Source organism: Genypterus blacodes, unplaced genomic scaffold (genome assembly GCF_046128005.1).
Source record: "Genypterus blacodes isolate CSIRO-AG114 ecotype Tasmania unplaced genomic scaffold, CSIRO-AGI_Gbla_v1 ptg000058l_1, whole genome shotgun sequence".
In the NCBI taxonomy this organism is placed as follows: Eukaryota; Metazoa; Chordata; class Actinopteri; order Ophidiiformes; family Ophidiidae; genus Genypterus; species Genypterus blacodes.
The window spans coordinates 3,597,452-3,615,709 of record NW_027466870.1 but is presented as its reverse complement, the minus strand read 5'-3'; the positions used below and the strand labels follow the sequence as shown (position 1 = coordinate 3,615,709).

Here is an 18,258-nt window from a genome sequence, read left to right as displayed (position 1 = left end):
ACCTTCAAACATTCAAAACAAATACATATTTTCTCTGTTGTTCAGTTTGCAAAACATGGACCAAACCAAGAAATGAGAAATATGACATTTTTTTAAGCAGATAGTTTGATGTAAGTTACTGTAAAATAATGTAAGAGGTTATTTAAGGTAACCCACACCTAAAGGCTCAGCTCAGTGTAGAGATCTAATCTGCATTCTATCCCTTTTGTTCTTTAAAAGCAGGTAGAGCCGTCTGATTCTAACACACGAGCCCGTCAAGGTTCCTATGGCACGTCTCCCTCTACAGGAGAGCAGCGGTACTGAATAAAACATTTACTCCATGAACGGCAAAATAAACTTTATTTATTTTTTTTATACTTTCACAGCATTAGTGCAAAACATTGCAAAACAATTGAATAAACATTTACATTCAGTATTAGTCCAATGTTTACATTATACATCTCTGTTAACATATATGATATAATTTCAACAACATGACTTAAAAAAACATACATACATTTATTTTACTTAAATGTTCTAAGAGTAAACAAAAACACAATACATTTCTAGAAGGAATACATAATGCCTGTCAGATGAAAACAGTCAATGTCATTATTGCAGAATTTAAGAAACGCATGTGCATTTTGTTTGTTTTTATTATTATATTTTTATTATTATATATTTTCTTATATATTCTGGATATTATAGTCAGTGCAAGCACGTCGTAGCAGGGAATTATTCAAACTACAACTCAGAGGAAACGGTTAGATGTGTATCATTGCTCACAGGTCCTGTTTACATGGGTGGGGACCGTATTGTGGTCTAACCACTTGAAACTGACAGGCAGGTGGTGGTGGAGCTCAGTCTGTATTTCTTGGGCGCTTTGCGAGACTTGTTTGGCGTTGACGGTGGTGAAGCCACGCTCAGATTCCTGATCTTATTGAAACTGTTCCTCAGACTGTCCCTCCTGGTCTCTGAGGTGCTGCTGGTATCCTTGGACCTGAATGCTTCTAGCCGACAGCAACACAGGAGCTCAGCTATGGCCTTTCTCATTTCACCACTGCCAAGGGCGTAGATGATGGGGTTCAGGCCAGAGTTGAGGACAGCCAGGCAAATGCAATAGTCAGCGCTAAACAGCAGTGGACACTGACGGGAGTCACAGAAGAAATCCACCAGTAAGAAAAGGAAAAGGGGGCCCCAGCACACTATGAAGACCCCAACTATGGTCATCACGGTCTTGAGCAAGCCCAAGGAGCGCTTGCGACTCCGCTGGGGTCCCACCTGTACACTCCTGTTAACATGGCAGTAGATGGCCCCGTAGAGCACGCCAATAGCCAGGAGGATGATGAAGAAGATGATGAGAGAGAAGAAGATGTAGGTCTTGGAGTAAAGAGGGAGGAGGGTGGAGCATTCGTCCAGGCTGCACACACAGTTCCAGCCCAGCAAGGGGAGGAAGCCCACCACCAGGGCTAGAATCCAGCACAGCATCACCAGGCCATAGATGCGGCAGTATGTCGTCCTGGCCGGCTTCTGGTGCAGAGGCTTCATCATGGTGGTGTAACGCTCCACCGCAATCAGCAGCAAACTGAATATGGACGCTGCCAGGGCCACGAACAGCGTGCCTTCCCTAAAGAGCCAGAGAGCCGGGCTGAGACGGAACGTTTGGCTGCCAGACATACAGATGTTGACCACGTAGGCAACACCAGTGAGGAGGTCGCTGAGTGTGATGTTGGCAATGCAGACATAAACCCAGCGGCGGCTGTGGCGTATGCGGGAGATGACGGCTATCAACACCAGCAGATTCTCCAGGATGATGAAAACGCTGAACAAGAGGAAGATGGCCGTGGTGACACCGATGCGGCTCTGGCTGCTGGAGATGGTTCTTTTCTGCAGGCGGCCAGTGTAGTTGTAGTGCCGCAGGATCACATGGTTGATACCGGTGATTGTGGCGTTTGATGGGTCAGGAATGAGATAAAGGTGAGGACAGGAGGAGGGAGAGGTGAGGGAGGAGAAGACATCCATGGTTGATCCAAGTCACAGGCTGCAACGAGCTTCACTAGGAATAAGTGTGACACTCCTGTGAGCAAACAGGCTATCAACACAGTATTACCACTGAAGCACCGCTTGTGCACAACACACCTGAAATATGAGAACACAGGAGAAATGTCAATGTACAGCAATCAAAAGGAATGATGCAAATATCACCACGTAAAAATAATCTCCACAGAGTCTTTCATAACTTTAAAGGGCTCGGTCAGGTGCCACACACACAGACACACACACAGACACACGCGCACACACACACACACACACACACACACACATACACCACATCATTGTGGTTAACACAGGATAAGTGAACACCTGCAAAGGGCATTTAAATCACCACATAAAGGAAACACACACAAGTTTCAGAAAAGAATGATCGAAAAGGATTTTTAAAAATGACAATGAACAATGGTGACTCATTAGTTAAAAAAAAAAATGCATACTATTAAGAAAAGAATGATTTTAAAATAAAATCCTTTAAAGCTTGAAAAATGTAATAACTCTCTCATGAAGTGCATGCAGCCCCAAACCAGTTCATTTCATAATTTCTAACCTATTTTAACAATTTCTATATTTTTCAAATGATTAAATGATTGAATTTGTCACAAGTGCATGAATTATTAGAATTGTAAGGTGGCTTGTGTGACAGCAAAGTTCTGCAGAATGTGCTGAGTACTCACTGCTGCTGCTGCTGCTGCTGATGAAGATGCTGAGTGTGTGTGTGTATGTGTCTGAGGGTATTGTAGGCAAAGCTTTTGATGGGGAAGTAAGCCAAAGAAGTTTAGTGGTGTAAACCACACCCAAATGTGCACCCGCACGTGCACACACACACACACACACACACACACACACACACACACACACACTCAGAAATTGCAACCACTTTTACTCCATCACCTAGACAAGAAACGTCTACTAAAGCAGATTTGAAAATGCTTATTTAAGATTGTGTTTATCTTTTAGGGGGAAACTGACTCTTCTGGTGGATCAACCATGTTTTCCCAGGACATTATGTGACTTTCACTGCCACTGCAATGTCCAGAAATCCGATCCTATTGCTCAAGCTACTATAACATATACGGGAAAGACTATTTCAAAACAACATGTGCACACAAACCCTTAGTTGTAAAGTGTTGTAAAGTTAGGTGACTCATGTGTGTTTGGGTAGCAAATGTTGCAAAACACTCACTTACACTTACGCTGCCATCCCACTCTCTGGGCCATATTTCACATTTCTAAAATAAGACGTCATTTTTCTTCGCAATTCTCAAGAATTTTAAAAAACAGGAAATCACAATCACACAGGCACCCCTCCCAGCAGATAGAGAGGTTTCATTCCGCTCCTCACCCAGCTGTGGTTGTTGGTTTGGGTTGACGGGCCACAGTGACACTGTTCACTGCCTGCTCTCATTGTCACTATGCATGGCAGAGTTGTAATCACAAAACCTCTAACCTAGCACCAGTGGCACCCGACCACAGTGGCAATGAAGCAGAAGGCATTTAAATTCAACTTTGATTCCATAATACGCAGAGCAGAGCAGCACACAAGGTCAAAGCCCCTCTACAGCATGAGTACATGATGCCAAGCCAGAAATAAGAAGCACAAGACCACGTTTGAAATATGAGCAAAAACCAGAACACGTGGCCAAACTCACTGAACTTCTAGACCAGAGTGGAGAGTTTCCAAAGAGCTATGATTATATATTTCAGATTCTAAGCAAACTGGTCTCTAATTGTATCACAGAGCTGTAATTATCATTTATCAAATGCTTCAAAAGCATGCTGATGCAGTCTGAAAAAAGGTCAGATGAAACCTTTAGTGAAAGAAGTTTATGCCAAGACCAAAAGAACATTGCCTCTTAGCAAATACTGTTTTCCATTCCATAGTTCTTCACTAATAAGTAAGTGAGATATTATTGTCTGTCATCTTCCATCTGCTGTAGGACCATCAGACCTATGACTCTGTGTTTTGAATCATAAAGTACAGCTCTGCAACTCTCTATGGTGAGTAAGAGTAAGAATGTGTCTGAAGAATGCTGGAAAGGCAGAAACAGCACACGTTCATAGAGCTGTGATGCATATGACCCACATATAAAAGTAATAAGGCATAACATCCGTGGGCTTCACCAGGAAACCGAAGCCGTGAATTTCGACCACTTCTTCTTTTTCTGCAAAAATGCACACATGCATGAATAAATCATACTGTAAACATGTTGGACAATCTTCTATCTAAATGAATTGACACTGTGATGATGCACTAGGTGAAATGAGGTGAAAGATAAGCAACATAAAGCAAACACACGTCTAACGTATTGCATCCTGAGGTGTCAACAACACCCATAACTGTTGAAAACGCCCTTACTCTGAATATTTGACATCAAACATCGCTGTAACCACAAAGTGCTTACAAGCCAAACCACCTGTGTTTCTCAAATGAGCATAGCAAGCCCTTCACTATTAGTTTAGGCCTTAAAATAGATTGCTAAATGAGTGCAACTTAATCACCCAATGCAGCATTATCGACACAGCTGATAATATGAATGGTAATACTAATAGTAATTATGCAATAATAAGAAATGCAGCTTTTACATCATCTTAGTTCCCACAGAGAGAAGAACGTGATGGAAAGTTTCTCAAAGACAGAACATTTTGCTGCCAACACCAATTCATCCTTTTGGTGTTGCTACAAGGTGTGATGCACATGAAGAAGTAGGCCATTCGCAGCTGAATGGAAACTGAGTCAGGGAGGCTGCTCTGTCGGATCAAACACCCAACCATGCGTCGCTTGTAACCACACCCAGAGTAGAAATGTAACAGGTGCAGGTGTTTGGTCTCCAACAGCCAAAAGGAAAAACTGATCATAACTGTCCTAGCTCTTCTGATGCTCTTGTTTTCTAATCTTTCATTTCTAATCTGTCCTTTTTTCTCATTCATCATAGTACCTAACTTATTGCACTTCTACTCTAGCTCTAGTTATGCTCTTAGCTGTTGGTTTAGGAAGGAAATGCGCTAACGATTTCTTGTGACCTGAAGTTCTTTTATCTACCTTTGTTGAACACACTTATTGTAAGTCGCTTTGGATAAAAGCGTCTGCTAAATGATCGTAATGTAATGTAATGTAACTGATTTGGGGTGTGGTCAAAAGTGCAACCTGTGGGATATTACCATCCTGTGCAGTGTAAGAGCAGATAAATGGGTCATTCATTAACCTCAAGGATCTTTCTGTCATCATATTCTATATTGTGTGTCATGGACAGACGTGATATAATTCTAAAATGTTGGGGCAAATAGTTGAAATGAGGAAATGAAGAAATCGTTGCAAAATAGAATAAAAATAATGTGTACAAGGTTGATTTGGCTTTAATCATTCCTTCACGCTTCACATCTTTGCATCATCTGACCATCGAGCTTTGTTCACAGCAGTGAATGATGCAGAAAAATTCCAGAAAAATAGCGGTAAAAACTACCATTATGTAGAAATATATTTATGCTTAAAAATTGAAGGCCGAAACCAGGGACATGTGTGAAGCAGGGACCCCTGGTGGCCAAAAAGTAGTAAGTAATAATAATAATAATTATGTTCAGTCAATGAAAATGCTACATCACTCTTTCACCACTGAGAGGCGCTAATAGCACGCTGAAAGGCTTCAAAGCCGTCTTGTCCTTTTAGAATAGTATATATTTACAATTGAATGATTATTTACATAATGGGGACGAGGCATATTAATGAACATTTGTATTCAATAAAGTTATAAATATAATTATTTTCGAGATTTCTCTTGGCAGGCTGGTGGTAAGAAAAAGAAAACAGATAAATGCCCAACGTTACTCCTCAACTCCTTACTCTACGCTTTAAGCCAGATAAATAACCACTAAAAGTCCTGATCACCGTCTGATCACTTTTTAGAGTTTCGTAGAGTTAAATCCATAAACCTAAACATTATATTCCACGCATTGCGAAGTGACGTCAACACGTCTAATATACAGTAGTTGTACATTTCTGCTCTGCACACATATGGTGCGTCGCCGCTGCGGTGCAGCAGGGGGCGCTGCTCCCCAACAAGCCGCTCAGATCAACAGGATGAATCATTGTGTCGAATCTGGCTCGTGTCTTTTTCTTCCAACTTTTTTTTTCAGGCGCCTCAGTCTGCTGCTGTTATTTAGGCGAGAGAAAGGAAGTAGCGCCCCGGCTAGCTGCTGTTAGCCGCTCTCAAACCTCGCAGTCCTCCGGGAAAACATGGACTCCTGAGGCTCTTTCATCTCAGAGACTGCTTTTCTTTATTTCATTTCAACACGAGAATGGAAACGAAGTAGGCTACACTTTGTCCACAGCCATTTATCGGTCTCTCCGTACCGGTTCCAGCCTCCAAACCGAACCGACACTCAGCTTTGTCTGCCTGTGCCGCCGCCGTTGTTAGCCTGCTTGCTCCAACGCCGAAGTCTTTCTTCTCATCAAAGGGGACCGACAATTTTGAGACTTTTTTTTTTTAAATAATCGGATCATTGAATTTGAGAGGGAATACAGCTGAGGAATTACACGGAGACGATGACAAAGACAGCCGGCAAAGGTAAATGCTACTGCCTACTGCTTGTATGCTTGAATAGCTAGCTTCGAACTGGTCTTTACAGTCAAAGTTTACAGTAAACACGAATTTGTCTAAATATCTGAGCTGCTGTTTCACCCGTTGTTCTCATTTTCATTCCTACCAAGCTTCCATTGACAGCGCTGCTATAGGAAGTTAATGGGGCGCAGTCTGTAAACGCTCATTTTCAGTGGAAAGTGTGTCAGAAACAGTTCTCTCTCTCTCTCTCTCTCTCTCTCTCTCTCTCTCTCTCTCTCTCTCTCTCAAACCAGTTTACATTAGGGCAAAAACAAGACAACAGCGTGTGTCCTGTTTGCTCACTTATGTCCATTTACATGTGGTTGGTGTGAGTGACTGGACAGAGAATGAAGTCTGACTTGTTGCAGTGTCCTCAGGCCTGATTCACAGTGGGACTAACCTTCGTGTCAGTGGGGCTCTATGGTGACAGAAAGGCGGTAGGACAAGTCAGCAGTGTTGACCTACTGCAGTCTCTCACACTGTTATTATGTTGACTGGAGGTCAAAGTTACACAGAGGGTATGAGCTCACATACCGCAGTGAATGAACTTGGAGAGAGATTCTGTACTCGAATAAGAACTTGACGAGGAAAATGGAGAGAAAATGTGAAATGCGCTACTGTCCAATTAAATACTCTGTTTATTTGTACTATGAGAACCAGTGATGTTGTATGCTGCAAAATGACATCTCTCGCATGTACTTAGGTCATCAACATGCAACAGGCGTTTGACCCCCTTTTCATAGAGGCTCAAGTAGTGGTCTAGCCAATCAATCAATATCTGAGGCACCAACTCTTAATCAAAAGAACAAAACCAGTAATGATTAAGTGTGATTAGAGCGAGGGGGTGGCGTTTGAAACCACTGGAATAAAAGATAAGTAGATCAGTATAATCAGTACTTACAGCCCTACTGTGTTAAAAGGGAAACCCAAAGGTCTGCCAGTAGCGCCCAGCTGGAAGTCAACCTGCTGCAACACCATTGGATTCATATTGTGGGGTTTTGTCTTCAGTGGAAATTGGGAGTAGTCCCCTCCTCCATATTTACTTACGCCATTACAGAGTGAGTATTTAACTGTCACCTTGCCGTTATGCCTTTAGTAGTAAAGGTGCTCGTGTGCTTCAGCCTATGCAAATGCTTGAGCTTAACTGTAGTTAAATCATGGAAGGTACCGGCAGGGATCTGGCTGCGTTTCCTTACAGAGATGTAAAAATATTCCACAGCCACTGTTGGAGCAAAGCGCTTGGTTTGTGACTAATGTCTGAGTGGTGGAAAAAACGTATCGCTCATTGGAACAGTAGAATGATGTGCACATGGACTTCTCTTGGAAGTTCCTCACCCAGTCTGTTTTCCTCTTTCCATTTCTTCAATTTGCGTCGGTCTAAATGCTGTTTGTGCTGTGCCAGCGGCCACATGTGGCGAGGCATTTCCTCTCGGTCAAATCATGTATTTACGCTTTCTTCTGGACAGCTCCATGCCCCTGTTAGCCACATGTTACCACCCAGCTGATGTGAGACTGAGAGAAGAGAGAGGAGAAGTAGAAACGTGTCCCACATGAGGGTTCAGGGGTGTAAAGGTACCTGCGAAGTAGGATACAGTTCAAGCGTGGGCTGTGTGTCTCTGGAAATGCATTTGATGGCCTGGTGGTAATACTTATTGGTCGTTATACTTGGGTATGGGTTGTTTGGCTGCTTGGAAAATGGGAAACGACAGAACAGCAAGGGGAAGGGAGTATTACAGCGACAACCAAGGTTATTTTAGTTCCACTTTTTCAAGGTGTTTCACACAGGCTAACATGGCAGACCAGACAACATCAATTCAAGAAATATTGTCGGCAACGATGCCAACCTGTCTGCTCCGACGTTTCTGTGGGAAACAAGGTAGGAGGGAAAGAATGAAGAAAAAAAGATTTATTTTCCATTTCAATCCAAATAATCAATCTAGCTTTTCTTTCCACAAACACATTGTTCCTTGGATGGTAAAAGCATCTTAATGGAATAGAAATCAAAGTAACGGCTCTATGTGATGTAAGCAATTGGCAGTCATAAATATTTTCCATGTCGTGTTGTTTGTTAATGGGTTAAGTGTCACTGGCGTATCGTCTGTGCATGGAGCTGTTTTTGGCGTGTGTTGCTCATGTGAGGCAGACGTGTCGGTGCACTCAGACACACGGCCTGCTCTCTGTGGGGCTCTGCTCACTGTGTTGTCACTCACGCTGCAGCACAGTACAGTACAGTCAAGAGCCCCATCATTGATATTCTAAATCTGGTTCACATTCCAAGCCTCCAGAGGAAGAGACTCTCTCCTTTTATTGAAATGCTCCCTGTCTCACTGTTTAAATCTCTGCAGTGATCATAGATGCATTTCTGCATTATGCATATAAATGCCACACATGAAGAAAGGGATAATTTTTTTTACGTTTTCCCCCCCAGACTTGTCATAAACCTTCTCAAAGCACTTGTAAACAGTGGACAGAACGCTTCTGGCATCTTTAAAAGCAAAGCGCCATATGGTCGTCTGCTAACAGACTGTATGCTGCAGCCTGACAGAGGCGAGTGAGGCTGAAGAAGAGAGAGAGAGAGAGGGGGAGGGGACGAGGACCACTCACTGGTCGAGCTCGGCCTTGAATTGTAATTGGCCCACACATCCTGGCCGATGCACATGTGTGAAGCTGCGGGTGAAAACACAGTCGCCACAATCAATTCTGTGCCAATATTTCTCAGATCTCAAGAGCCACAGAATCCACGGTGGCCTGAGACAAGCGCTCATCTTCCACTTCTATTGTAAGTTTCTCTCACAATCTCACATAATCACAGTGGTGTTATTAATTATCTCATCGGTAACACTATAAGTCATAATTTCAGCTAGGCCGGATCATCAAATCACACGAAGACTTGTGCAGTGTCTGTGTGTCTCTGTGTGTCTCTGTGTGTGTGTGTGGGGCATTGTCTGTGCCGCAGATAGTAACTATTTTAGTTGCAGTGTATCTGTTCACATCTCTTATCTCGTGTGTTTTTAGGGTTTTCCAGGTTTCTAAAACTACCTGGAAACTGTCTGGTTTCTCAGAACTGATGATTTATGATTAGTGTGCAAAATCAGTTGGAATTGATGTTTGTAGATTATGTGTATGCATTGCAATCATACTGGATAATATCACAGCTTTCTTATCACCAATTACTTTTCAGCCTTTAATTGTTGTGTGAATGTATGTAGCAAGCAAGCAAGTTCCTCTTCAAGTGTTAAAGCTCTGAATAACTTCAGGTTAAAACAAAATGTAGTTGTAGTTTGGTTGATTTTTAGTGTTTGAGCTTTGCGATTGACAGAAGGAGGACGGGTGCAAACGTTGAGCTGTGGTGTGCTGCAGCATCACAGTCACTCATAATTAGTCCCCTAACAGCATGCAGTGTCTCTGTGTGCAGCTGGTGCACGGGGCGGGGACAATACCTGATTGTCTTCTCTATGTGGCAGATAGACTAGACCAACATATTATTATGGTCATTTTTGTGTATGGACTTCAAGCGATAGGAAGCTGATTAAGTTATGAAAGAATAGATGACTTGTTTTTATGCTGCATTGAACTAAAATTCAGTGTCTTGTAGCTGAAAGAAGCCACCATGTTGAAGTGGAGCCTACTATTACACAAGGTGTGGTGAAGGGTTCCTCGTGAAGGGCTTGCCAAGAATGGCAGACATGTCGAGGCCTGTGTGACTATTTACCCATCTGCTCATCAGTGTGATACAGTCTGTATCGCACTGTTACAGTGCCGCTTGAGAACACTGGGATGGGCCGGGATAGGTGTCACGCTGCCTTTTGTGAAGCTCCGGGTAGTTAAAGGTCATAGTATTATTATTTCAAGAGAACAGGATCCAAGTTTGCATGCCACTCAGCCATTGAAAGAGCTGATTTCAATGCCCCTCCATGAACAAAAACAAGGTGATGGCTATCGGTAGCCGCGCTTCCATTCCAGTTTAACACAAAGCATTGGCCACCACCACATGCTTAGGCTATAGTTACAGAAATGGCCATTCACCCACAGTCAATTAATATTAATTAACAGTTCATTAATTATGTCAACACTACCTCAACCTTTGACAAGATTGATGTGTGTAGTAACTGTAGGTCATTGCCCAAATATTTCTCTTTCTGGTAATAAAAGGAAGCATCCTCTATTTGCTTCCTGCGCGGCTGCTGCACAGCTCCCTTTGCAACACATGTATATCCTCCTCCAACTCCTGATTTAACTCTTTTGTTGCTTTTTTGCTTTCCGTCTGGAAACTACGTGTTCCCTTTCTCTGATTCAATTTAAGAAAATCAGATTCTCTTCTTAGATCCACACAAAACATGCTGTGCTTTTGTAAACATCCCTCACCCGCAACCTGGAAATGACTGCTCATTCATTCCTACGTCAGCACGGCTCTGCAAAGTCTCGTTTCATCACAGTTTTGCGCATTAGTTCTAAAGCAAGTCCCGACAAAAATCAAAACTTTTGTTTTTAAATTGAGTGTTTCCTCGTCTCAGTCGGTGGAAATCCAAGTAGTGTTGGCCACTGAATCTCTGGCAAGGCAGACGGGGTAAGTGTATGAACAGATGAATGGAAAGAAAGAGGTCAGTAAGGGGAAATAGGACACCGGTACTTATGCATGTGTGCGTGTGTGCTTTTGTGAGCTCAGTCCAGTAACGTGACAGGAATTCTCTGGGGTGTGCCTTTCTGTGGCAAGAAACGGGGAGAAAATAGATTTGCGTCCTGCAGAAAGCTGCTAACAAAGCGTTGCAGCTCGGATTTGCAGCGACCTGCGTTTCGTAGGGACGTGCAGACGGGGCAAGATGCAGAAAGTGAACAAAAGAGAGCAAGCAAGACGGCCTGTGTGAGTAGACCGGCAAAGAAAGGGAGAGTGGTAAGCTTCGAGAGTCATAATGTCCACAAACTCCTTGGTAACTTGGTTCAGTGTGGCAAGCTGAATTTATGGGCTTTATAAATAGACCCAGCTGTAATGATGGGGTGTAAGTGAGGAAAAGGCAGACCAAATGTTTAGGGATGGCCTACTTACAGCGCATTTGTTTGTGGCGTCTCATACTTCGTTCAGGCTCCATTGCAGCGTCCAAACATATGAAGTCAGGATGATTGTGATCAAAGCTTGATTGTGATGATTATGATTATACCAAATCTGCATGTTTACAATCTGATTACAGGCAGAGTTTAAAGCCAGAAGGTCCAACCAAAATATTCCACTCAGGAATTTTCCACAGTGAAGTGCAAAGCGGTTTTTCACTGTCAGTGGAATACAAACTGGAACCCCCTCTCAGATAGTTTGGAAGTATTTCTACTTACTAGACTGTACAAGTAAGAAACATCAGTCTGACTGCAGAAGAAGAAGCCAATGATGTCACCATACTGTAGTCTGCTCTTTACCTACCATATGCCTCGGGGAGTAAAAAGCAGTTGTTTATTGTAAGTTTTCAGAGTTTTTTTTTAATAACTTGCAGTCCCAGCTGATGGACTTTTGTTAAATAACTAATATCAATGACAGAAATGCTTTGGCGATTTACTGGCTGATATTAGCTTTAAATAAACACATATGCCCTAACATAAACAATTTCTGTCAAGGAGCCCTCAAATGTAGTTAGGCGAGGCAGCGAGTCCTGTGGTCTGAGGTCTCCCACTGAGCTGGACCCTGCCAGCCAGAAATGAGCAGCAGTCCCACAGGGAGAAAAAAGCTTTCAAGCCGTAATACAATGCAGAAAATCAGAATCTTCACAACAGTGTATATTTTTGTGTAATTCCACTTTTGCATTCTCCGCCTCCAACCTCAAAATATCTTAGAAATGCTTTGTTTGTCCTAAACGACCCATTCCGATGTCATTCTGACGAGGGTAGCATATTGTGTTGGATCAATGGTTGTTTCCATTCTGTGTGTCACTCCCTCCCCACCCCCTCCTGAGTGGATCTGGAGTGGCAGGCTTCAGGAAGAGGACTGGGTGTGCTTGCGTGTGTGTGTAGACACAGAGTGACTGGCTGGTGGTTGTGGTGAATCCTGGTTACCTCCCCCTCCATCCTCTGTGCTGTTAGTGATCCCGTCCCTTGGCCCTGGATTATGGGCAGAGAGCGGGCGCACCCTGAGGCAGCCCTGGCTCTGTGTGCTCATACATCATACTTCAGCTCAGATGAGGAAATCTGTCAAAGGCTTGTCAGGAAGCATGACTAATGAGCGGCCCAGATGCACCAAGTGTATATGATTATTATTGTTGTTGTTGATATCAATCAATTGTCTGTTTTTTTTCTTTTTTGATTAACCATGAATCTGGTAAGGAAATGATAAGTGGTGGTCTTGTATATTTAAATTCCACAAATGTGTTGAGCATAGATGGCTCCTCAGTTGTCATCACGGGGTAGAAACACACCAGGGGGGATGCAGTGGGAGGGAGGAACTTCAGTTTGGCTTCATTTCTGTCAAATGCTCTGTCTTGCCCAGCGGCAATGGGAGGGGTGTGAGCAGGGAGGGGGGCAATAATATATTCAGGAAGACAAAGATGCACAGATCACAAACCATCCTCATTCCAAATGTTCCAGGCTGGAGCAGACACTGGGAGAGATGTGAAGACATGGTGTTGGGTGAATGAATGCATCTTTTGCTGCACTGTTGATGTTAAAACCATGAAACATGAAACTAGTCATGTCCAAAAATCTTTTCAGTCATTTCTTGCTTTGATCATAGTGTTTTCACAGATTTCTTAAAGCAACTTCCCCTTCACATTTTTGCTCCCGTTCTATTGAGCATATTGATATTATGTATTGAGTTATGGCTGATGCTGACCCCTTCATATGAATCCTTGTGTTAGATTTTCCCCACAGGAGTAATTCTCAAACCTACTTTCTCTGTGATGCTGCCATGGTACACCTTTGTGACCATCATTGTGTGAACATTGTGTTCTATTTAAGGTAACTTTAGAAAGAACTTTGCAAAGATGTCTTCCACCAAGCACCACCTGAGGTCAGAAAGTTTTGGTGTGCTGCAAAAGTCTGCTTTAATAGACACAGTGGGTTTAATGGTAATTCGGTTAAATGCCCATTTAATCATATTGAATGGATCAGGTCAACTGTTATACTGACATTTCTTTATTCTGCAAACAAATCACTACATTTACTGCTGTAGAACATTGGGCCAATACATTTATGATTTATAAAGCCAGACGATCCCCCCACAGACACCGAGCATGAATTTATATTGCACCGCTTGGAAAGAAGGAAGGGAATTTTCAGGGTAATATTATTATCACCTTGGAAATGATAACAATAATCCATTCAATATACCACTTATTATTTGTACTTTACTCGTCCAGCTACTCAGGAAGACGTCTGGGATTATCATGTCTGTCATTTGGTGTCTCTTCCTTATGGCTCAGCTCTAGCCAAAACCTAACAGCTTTGGCTCTATATTTCTTTTGGATGTCTTTCCATTGAATCCTGGACCAAAACAGTTTGCTTTGTAAATTTTTGAAATGAGCCATATTTTTGTATGCATTAATTTAGATGTACGTCATATTCCACATAAAATAGAACAATATGGGGACATGCCAGAGGGGAACAAACATTCATATAAGTGCACTTTTATGTTCTGTGCTCTGTTTGGACTTTGTTTGTGTCCCAGTCTGCTGACTGCAGCTGAGTCTCACCAGTGGATGCCTGCAGGGTTATGGAGAGTGACGAGAGAAAGGGACTGTAAGTCTATACAAGAGGGGCACACACAGGGGAAGAGATGGAAAGAGAGACAAGCTGAAGCGATAGAAGGACAGAGAGGCAGCAAAGATGGAAGACCTTGGCTGTGTGCTCTCATTTGGCTGGAATCCACTCTGTTCTGTTTGTTTTTGCTCTATTTTTACCATGTAGTCTGACACTGTTGAATGGCGCCATATGTAACTTGCATTTCATCAGACGGAATCATTCAGAATGTCTGGGCCAGGTAGGAGGAATGGAGTAATCAGGGGCATAGTTTGATATAGACAGTGCCAGTGTTAAGCTTATTATCCTTTTGGGGGAAAAGCTATAATGCATCATGATGGTACTTTACTATTCATCCACTTTACTCTCCATCCACTCATGGGGTTCTGAATCTGTTACACCGCCTGAACATATCTACGTAAGTACCCTTGACATAAACGGCTATGTGTTAGTCAGAGATTATGGAATTCCCCTTTACTATTCCCTTCCCTTTATTACACAGCCTTCATTTCAAGAAGTAGTTCATAGTCCATAGTTCAACACAGCTGGTTAAAGTCATTTTTTCTGATGGCATTAACTGCTTGAACATAGCCTAAATTCTTGTGGCCAAACCAATTACAGACTGGTCCTTTTAAAGGTCCTATGAAATGGCAACTGTGCTGTCTAAATGTGATATAGGCCTATTCCTGATGAAACAGGATATAAGAACAGGACATGAGCACAGTGAGTAATCATTCTAAACTGTTTATTAGTCAGGGTTAGGGTTAGAGCTTTTATGTAGATCTGCTGACTTTTCTACTCCTAAAAATAGATTGAATATCCTTTTTCCTGCTGTGTGTGTGTGTTGCAATTGTGACCAAAGGGATCAGCTGGATGCCATGAGTTCAACAGATTGGCATTACGCACTGTAGTCTGGACGTTTGTGTTTGGCGAACAAAGAACAGTGCACATCTGCCTCTTTGTGTGACTTGGATGTGTGGCAGCAGATTTTCAGGCTTACTAGGTATGAATTTGCTGCATTGCAATAACTACTCCCCTGCCACAATGGGGTAGGGGAGTAGTTTGGTGTTTTTTACAGCAAAGGAACCCACATGAGTGAGCATGTACAATAATCCCCTCTGTCTACCGTCTTCCCTTCACTTCCTCCTCCTGTCTTCCTAATATTTCCGCCCATGGCAGCCCCACATTTTCAGAATACGTATGTTTGCATGCGTATAAGCGTGTGTTTGACTGTGCTTAATGAGAAATGTGTGTTTCCGTAACCTGGGACCACCCTGGACAACTGTAAGACGGCACAGTATTTGCACCAGAATCAAATCAACTGGTTGTCCAACTATTGGTTCAGGGTGATCTTAAAGCATAAACAGCTGTGGACAAATCACAATGAAACCCAAAACAGTATCAATCCTTAAGATGTTTTTGAATGAAAGCTGCCAAAACCAAAGCCCTACCTGGCAGGCCCGTGTAGGTGTGAAGATAGATAGACTGTTGCAGACTATTGTTTAAGAGTGTAGAGATTTTGTCCCATTTGAAGGATCAGTTATTGGCCTGTTGAATAATATTTTGGAATACATACAAACATCTTATAAAGTTATTCATTGTATGCACTCATGTATATTTATGACGGCAGGAAGTGCTAGACAGTTTCCTTTCCTTGCATGTGTTCCCTCTTCCAGCTTTGTCCACAACCGGGCTAAACAAATGTGGTGTATTAGTCCAAAATCACAGGGCTCCCAAACTACACTGAGTGGACTGGTCCCGGATCCCCCTGTCACCACTAACCAGTCTGGAATCCTAAAAACAACCAATCGGATAAAGCAGAGCCTTCTGGATTCCATTAAGGCAAACATGCTATGGCCTCCCTGGTCTGGAAACTTGAGATTCAAAGCAGCAGCGTCCGCATGAAATTCACCTCATCGCATTGATTGAAAACATAAATATCTCTACACCGTGGTGGTTGTTTTGCATCCTCTAATCCCAGCGTTAGATGAAAAATGCGACATTGAGTCTGTTTGCATTGCAGCAATTCAGGACTGTCATATTTGGGGACAATTGATGTTTGCATGCAGCACTCACATTGCTGTGTTGTTGCAACTGGTTTGGAGTAGTCCAATCAAAACTGTTTGGGATCTACCCCTTCAGTGTGATTGTGGACTGAATGACAGAATAATATAGGATCAATATATTAAGATTAAGAAAAACAGGGCATGTGTTTTTATAGTAAGCAGAGTTCATTCAGTGTTTGTGCTTTATCTTCCTCTCTCCCCTCCTCAGTGCAGACTGGCATCTGGACTGAGTTAAAGCAAAGTGCCAAATGTTATGCGGTGGGGAGGAGAGGGGGGCTGGCAGTGGGGGGTCGAAGGGGGGGCTGTGGAGGAGCAGCCATGGCCTTCCAGGGTAGTGCTTGGAGCAGTTCCTGTCAAAGACTGGTGTGACAGGAGAAGACAGAGGTGCAGGAAAGGGGATGCAGATAAAACTGGATTGTCTGAAGAGATAGCAGAGTGGGCTGATACATGCAGGCCCAGAGCTAATACATGGGGTCATCCATACCTTGGAGGGATGTGAAATGAGCAGCGGCCTGCCTGCTTCAGCTTGTCAATACATGACTCACACCCATGATATTGGGGCTGCAAAATCAATGTGGTGCACTCAAATCTCCGTGTCATAATTGATTCTGGTCACTGTGATGGATGATGCTGATCTCTTGTGACAGATGTACAGACGGTTTTGATGGGGAAAACATCAGTCACACTGATGGAGACGCATTTTATTCTTCTGTACATTCAAAACTTGTTGCTGTGCGTTTATGTGTAGCTTCTCCTCCTCTGGTTTGTTGTGGTTGAATAGGCTTTTGGCCATGAGCTTGGGCTCCATTTTGAAGAAGCTGGGTAATATCAACAAGTCGGGTTGAATCCCTGCAGCTCTTCTCTCCATTATTCCCTTTAGACGGAGGCAGCAGATGCTCTGCAGTTCTGGTTTTATTGTTCACTGCTGGCCAGCCTGGAGCTGACTTAAAGACTGGGGGAGGAGATGAGCATTTAGAGCGGCTTTCTTCTTCTCTTCTCCCACTCTCTTGACTGAGAGTTGGTGTCTGCTGGATGAGTTAATTCCCAGATTGAGGCATTGGTCCTGTTAAACAAAAGGCTGCATCTCTGAATAGGCCACATGGCCCCAGTGGGAGGCCTCTGATCCATTTACAGCCATCTCAGCTGCATCTGCACTTCCTATAGAACTGTAGCCCTAAGGCTGATTTACCACCACTCGGCAGCAACAGGAACCTTCTCTTTCACGTAAGACCTGTGTACATTTATGAATCCCAAAGAACCCCTCCCCTTACACACACAAAGCCAAGTGCCACATGGAATACTCACAAACAGACGCACAGGCCCACGCTGTGAATCTGTACTTTCCTCTGTCTATCATTGTGCCCAGAGGACAATGCAGCCTGGACTTGGCAAAGGCCCAGCCCCTCTCATGTCCATGAGGTCACGTAGAGCCAGTTGTAGTGGTGATGGATGCCTCAGTGGGCACCGCTTCACTTTCTTTGGGGAGTGGAAAGAGGCTTGATTGACTGCATTGTAGCACTACAGTGGCAAACCTTAAAAGGTTGTCTTAGGGAATTTAAATTATTCATAGTGTTAAAAAGATTGCATTCTCTTGTACCACAAGTTTTGATGGTGTGTGAAGAAAAAAGCCCACATCCGCAAAGCTTTATTTAGATGTTGATAGAGATGTAGCTGTAGTAAAACGCTTGAGCAAGCAGTTACTTTTGTAGGTGAACATCTTGTTAGGTGGCAGTGACGATCAGTGATCCTTCCTCAGACACTTAACTTACTCATCATCAACAATTCCGGGCGAAGGTCCTCTCCCTTACGTCACCCATGCTGGGGAGTCAAGTCGAGCAGTCACTCACTAT

General features: G+C 43.2%; 2 protein-coding genes across 9 annotated transcripts in view; one reads left to right on the top strand and one right to left on the bottom strand.

Annotated features, from left to right (window-relative positions):
- Positions 1-330: 330 nt before the first annotated feature.
- On the bottom strand, positions 331-2,770 carry s1pr4 (sphingosine-1-phosphate receptor 4). Its single transcript, XM_076152820.1, has 2 exons — positions 2,709-2,770; positions 331-2,118 (listed from the first exon to the last, which is right to left on the bottom strand). The coding sequence occupies exon 2, from the start codon at positions 1,999-2,001 to the stop codon at positions 802-804; it is 1,200 nt and encodes a 399-aa protein (XP_076008935.1). The 5' UTR covers positions 2,002-2,118; positions 2,709-2,770; the 3' UTR covers positions 331-801.
- Positions 2,771-6,177: 3,407 nt separating this feature from the next.
- LOC143002619 (myosin IXB) overlaps positions 6,178-18,258 on the top strand; it is a 46,971-nt gene continuing 34,890 nt past the window's right edge. For 7 of the 8 annotated variants that reach the window (XM_076152809.1, XM_076152807.1, XM_076152811.1 and 4 more), the window contains exon 1: positions 6,178-6,596. The gene's annotated coding sequence lies outside the window, so the exon portion shown is untranslated. Of the gene's footprint in view, positions 6,597-8,417; positions 8,506-18,258 lie in introns of those variants that run through there. The other variant, XM_076152805.1, reaches the window with a different exon arrangement.

What these genes read in the sequence shown, in the direction of transcription:
- s1pr4 (XM_076152820.1), bottom strand. Translation starts at nt 2,001, where the DNA reads ATGGATGTCTTCTCCTCCCTCACCTCTCCCTCCTCCTGTCCTCACCTT.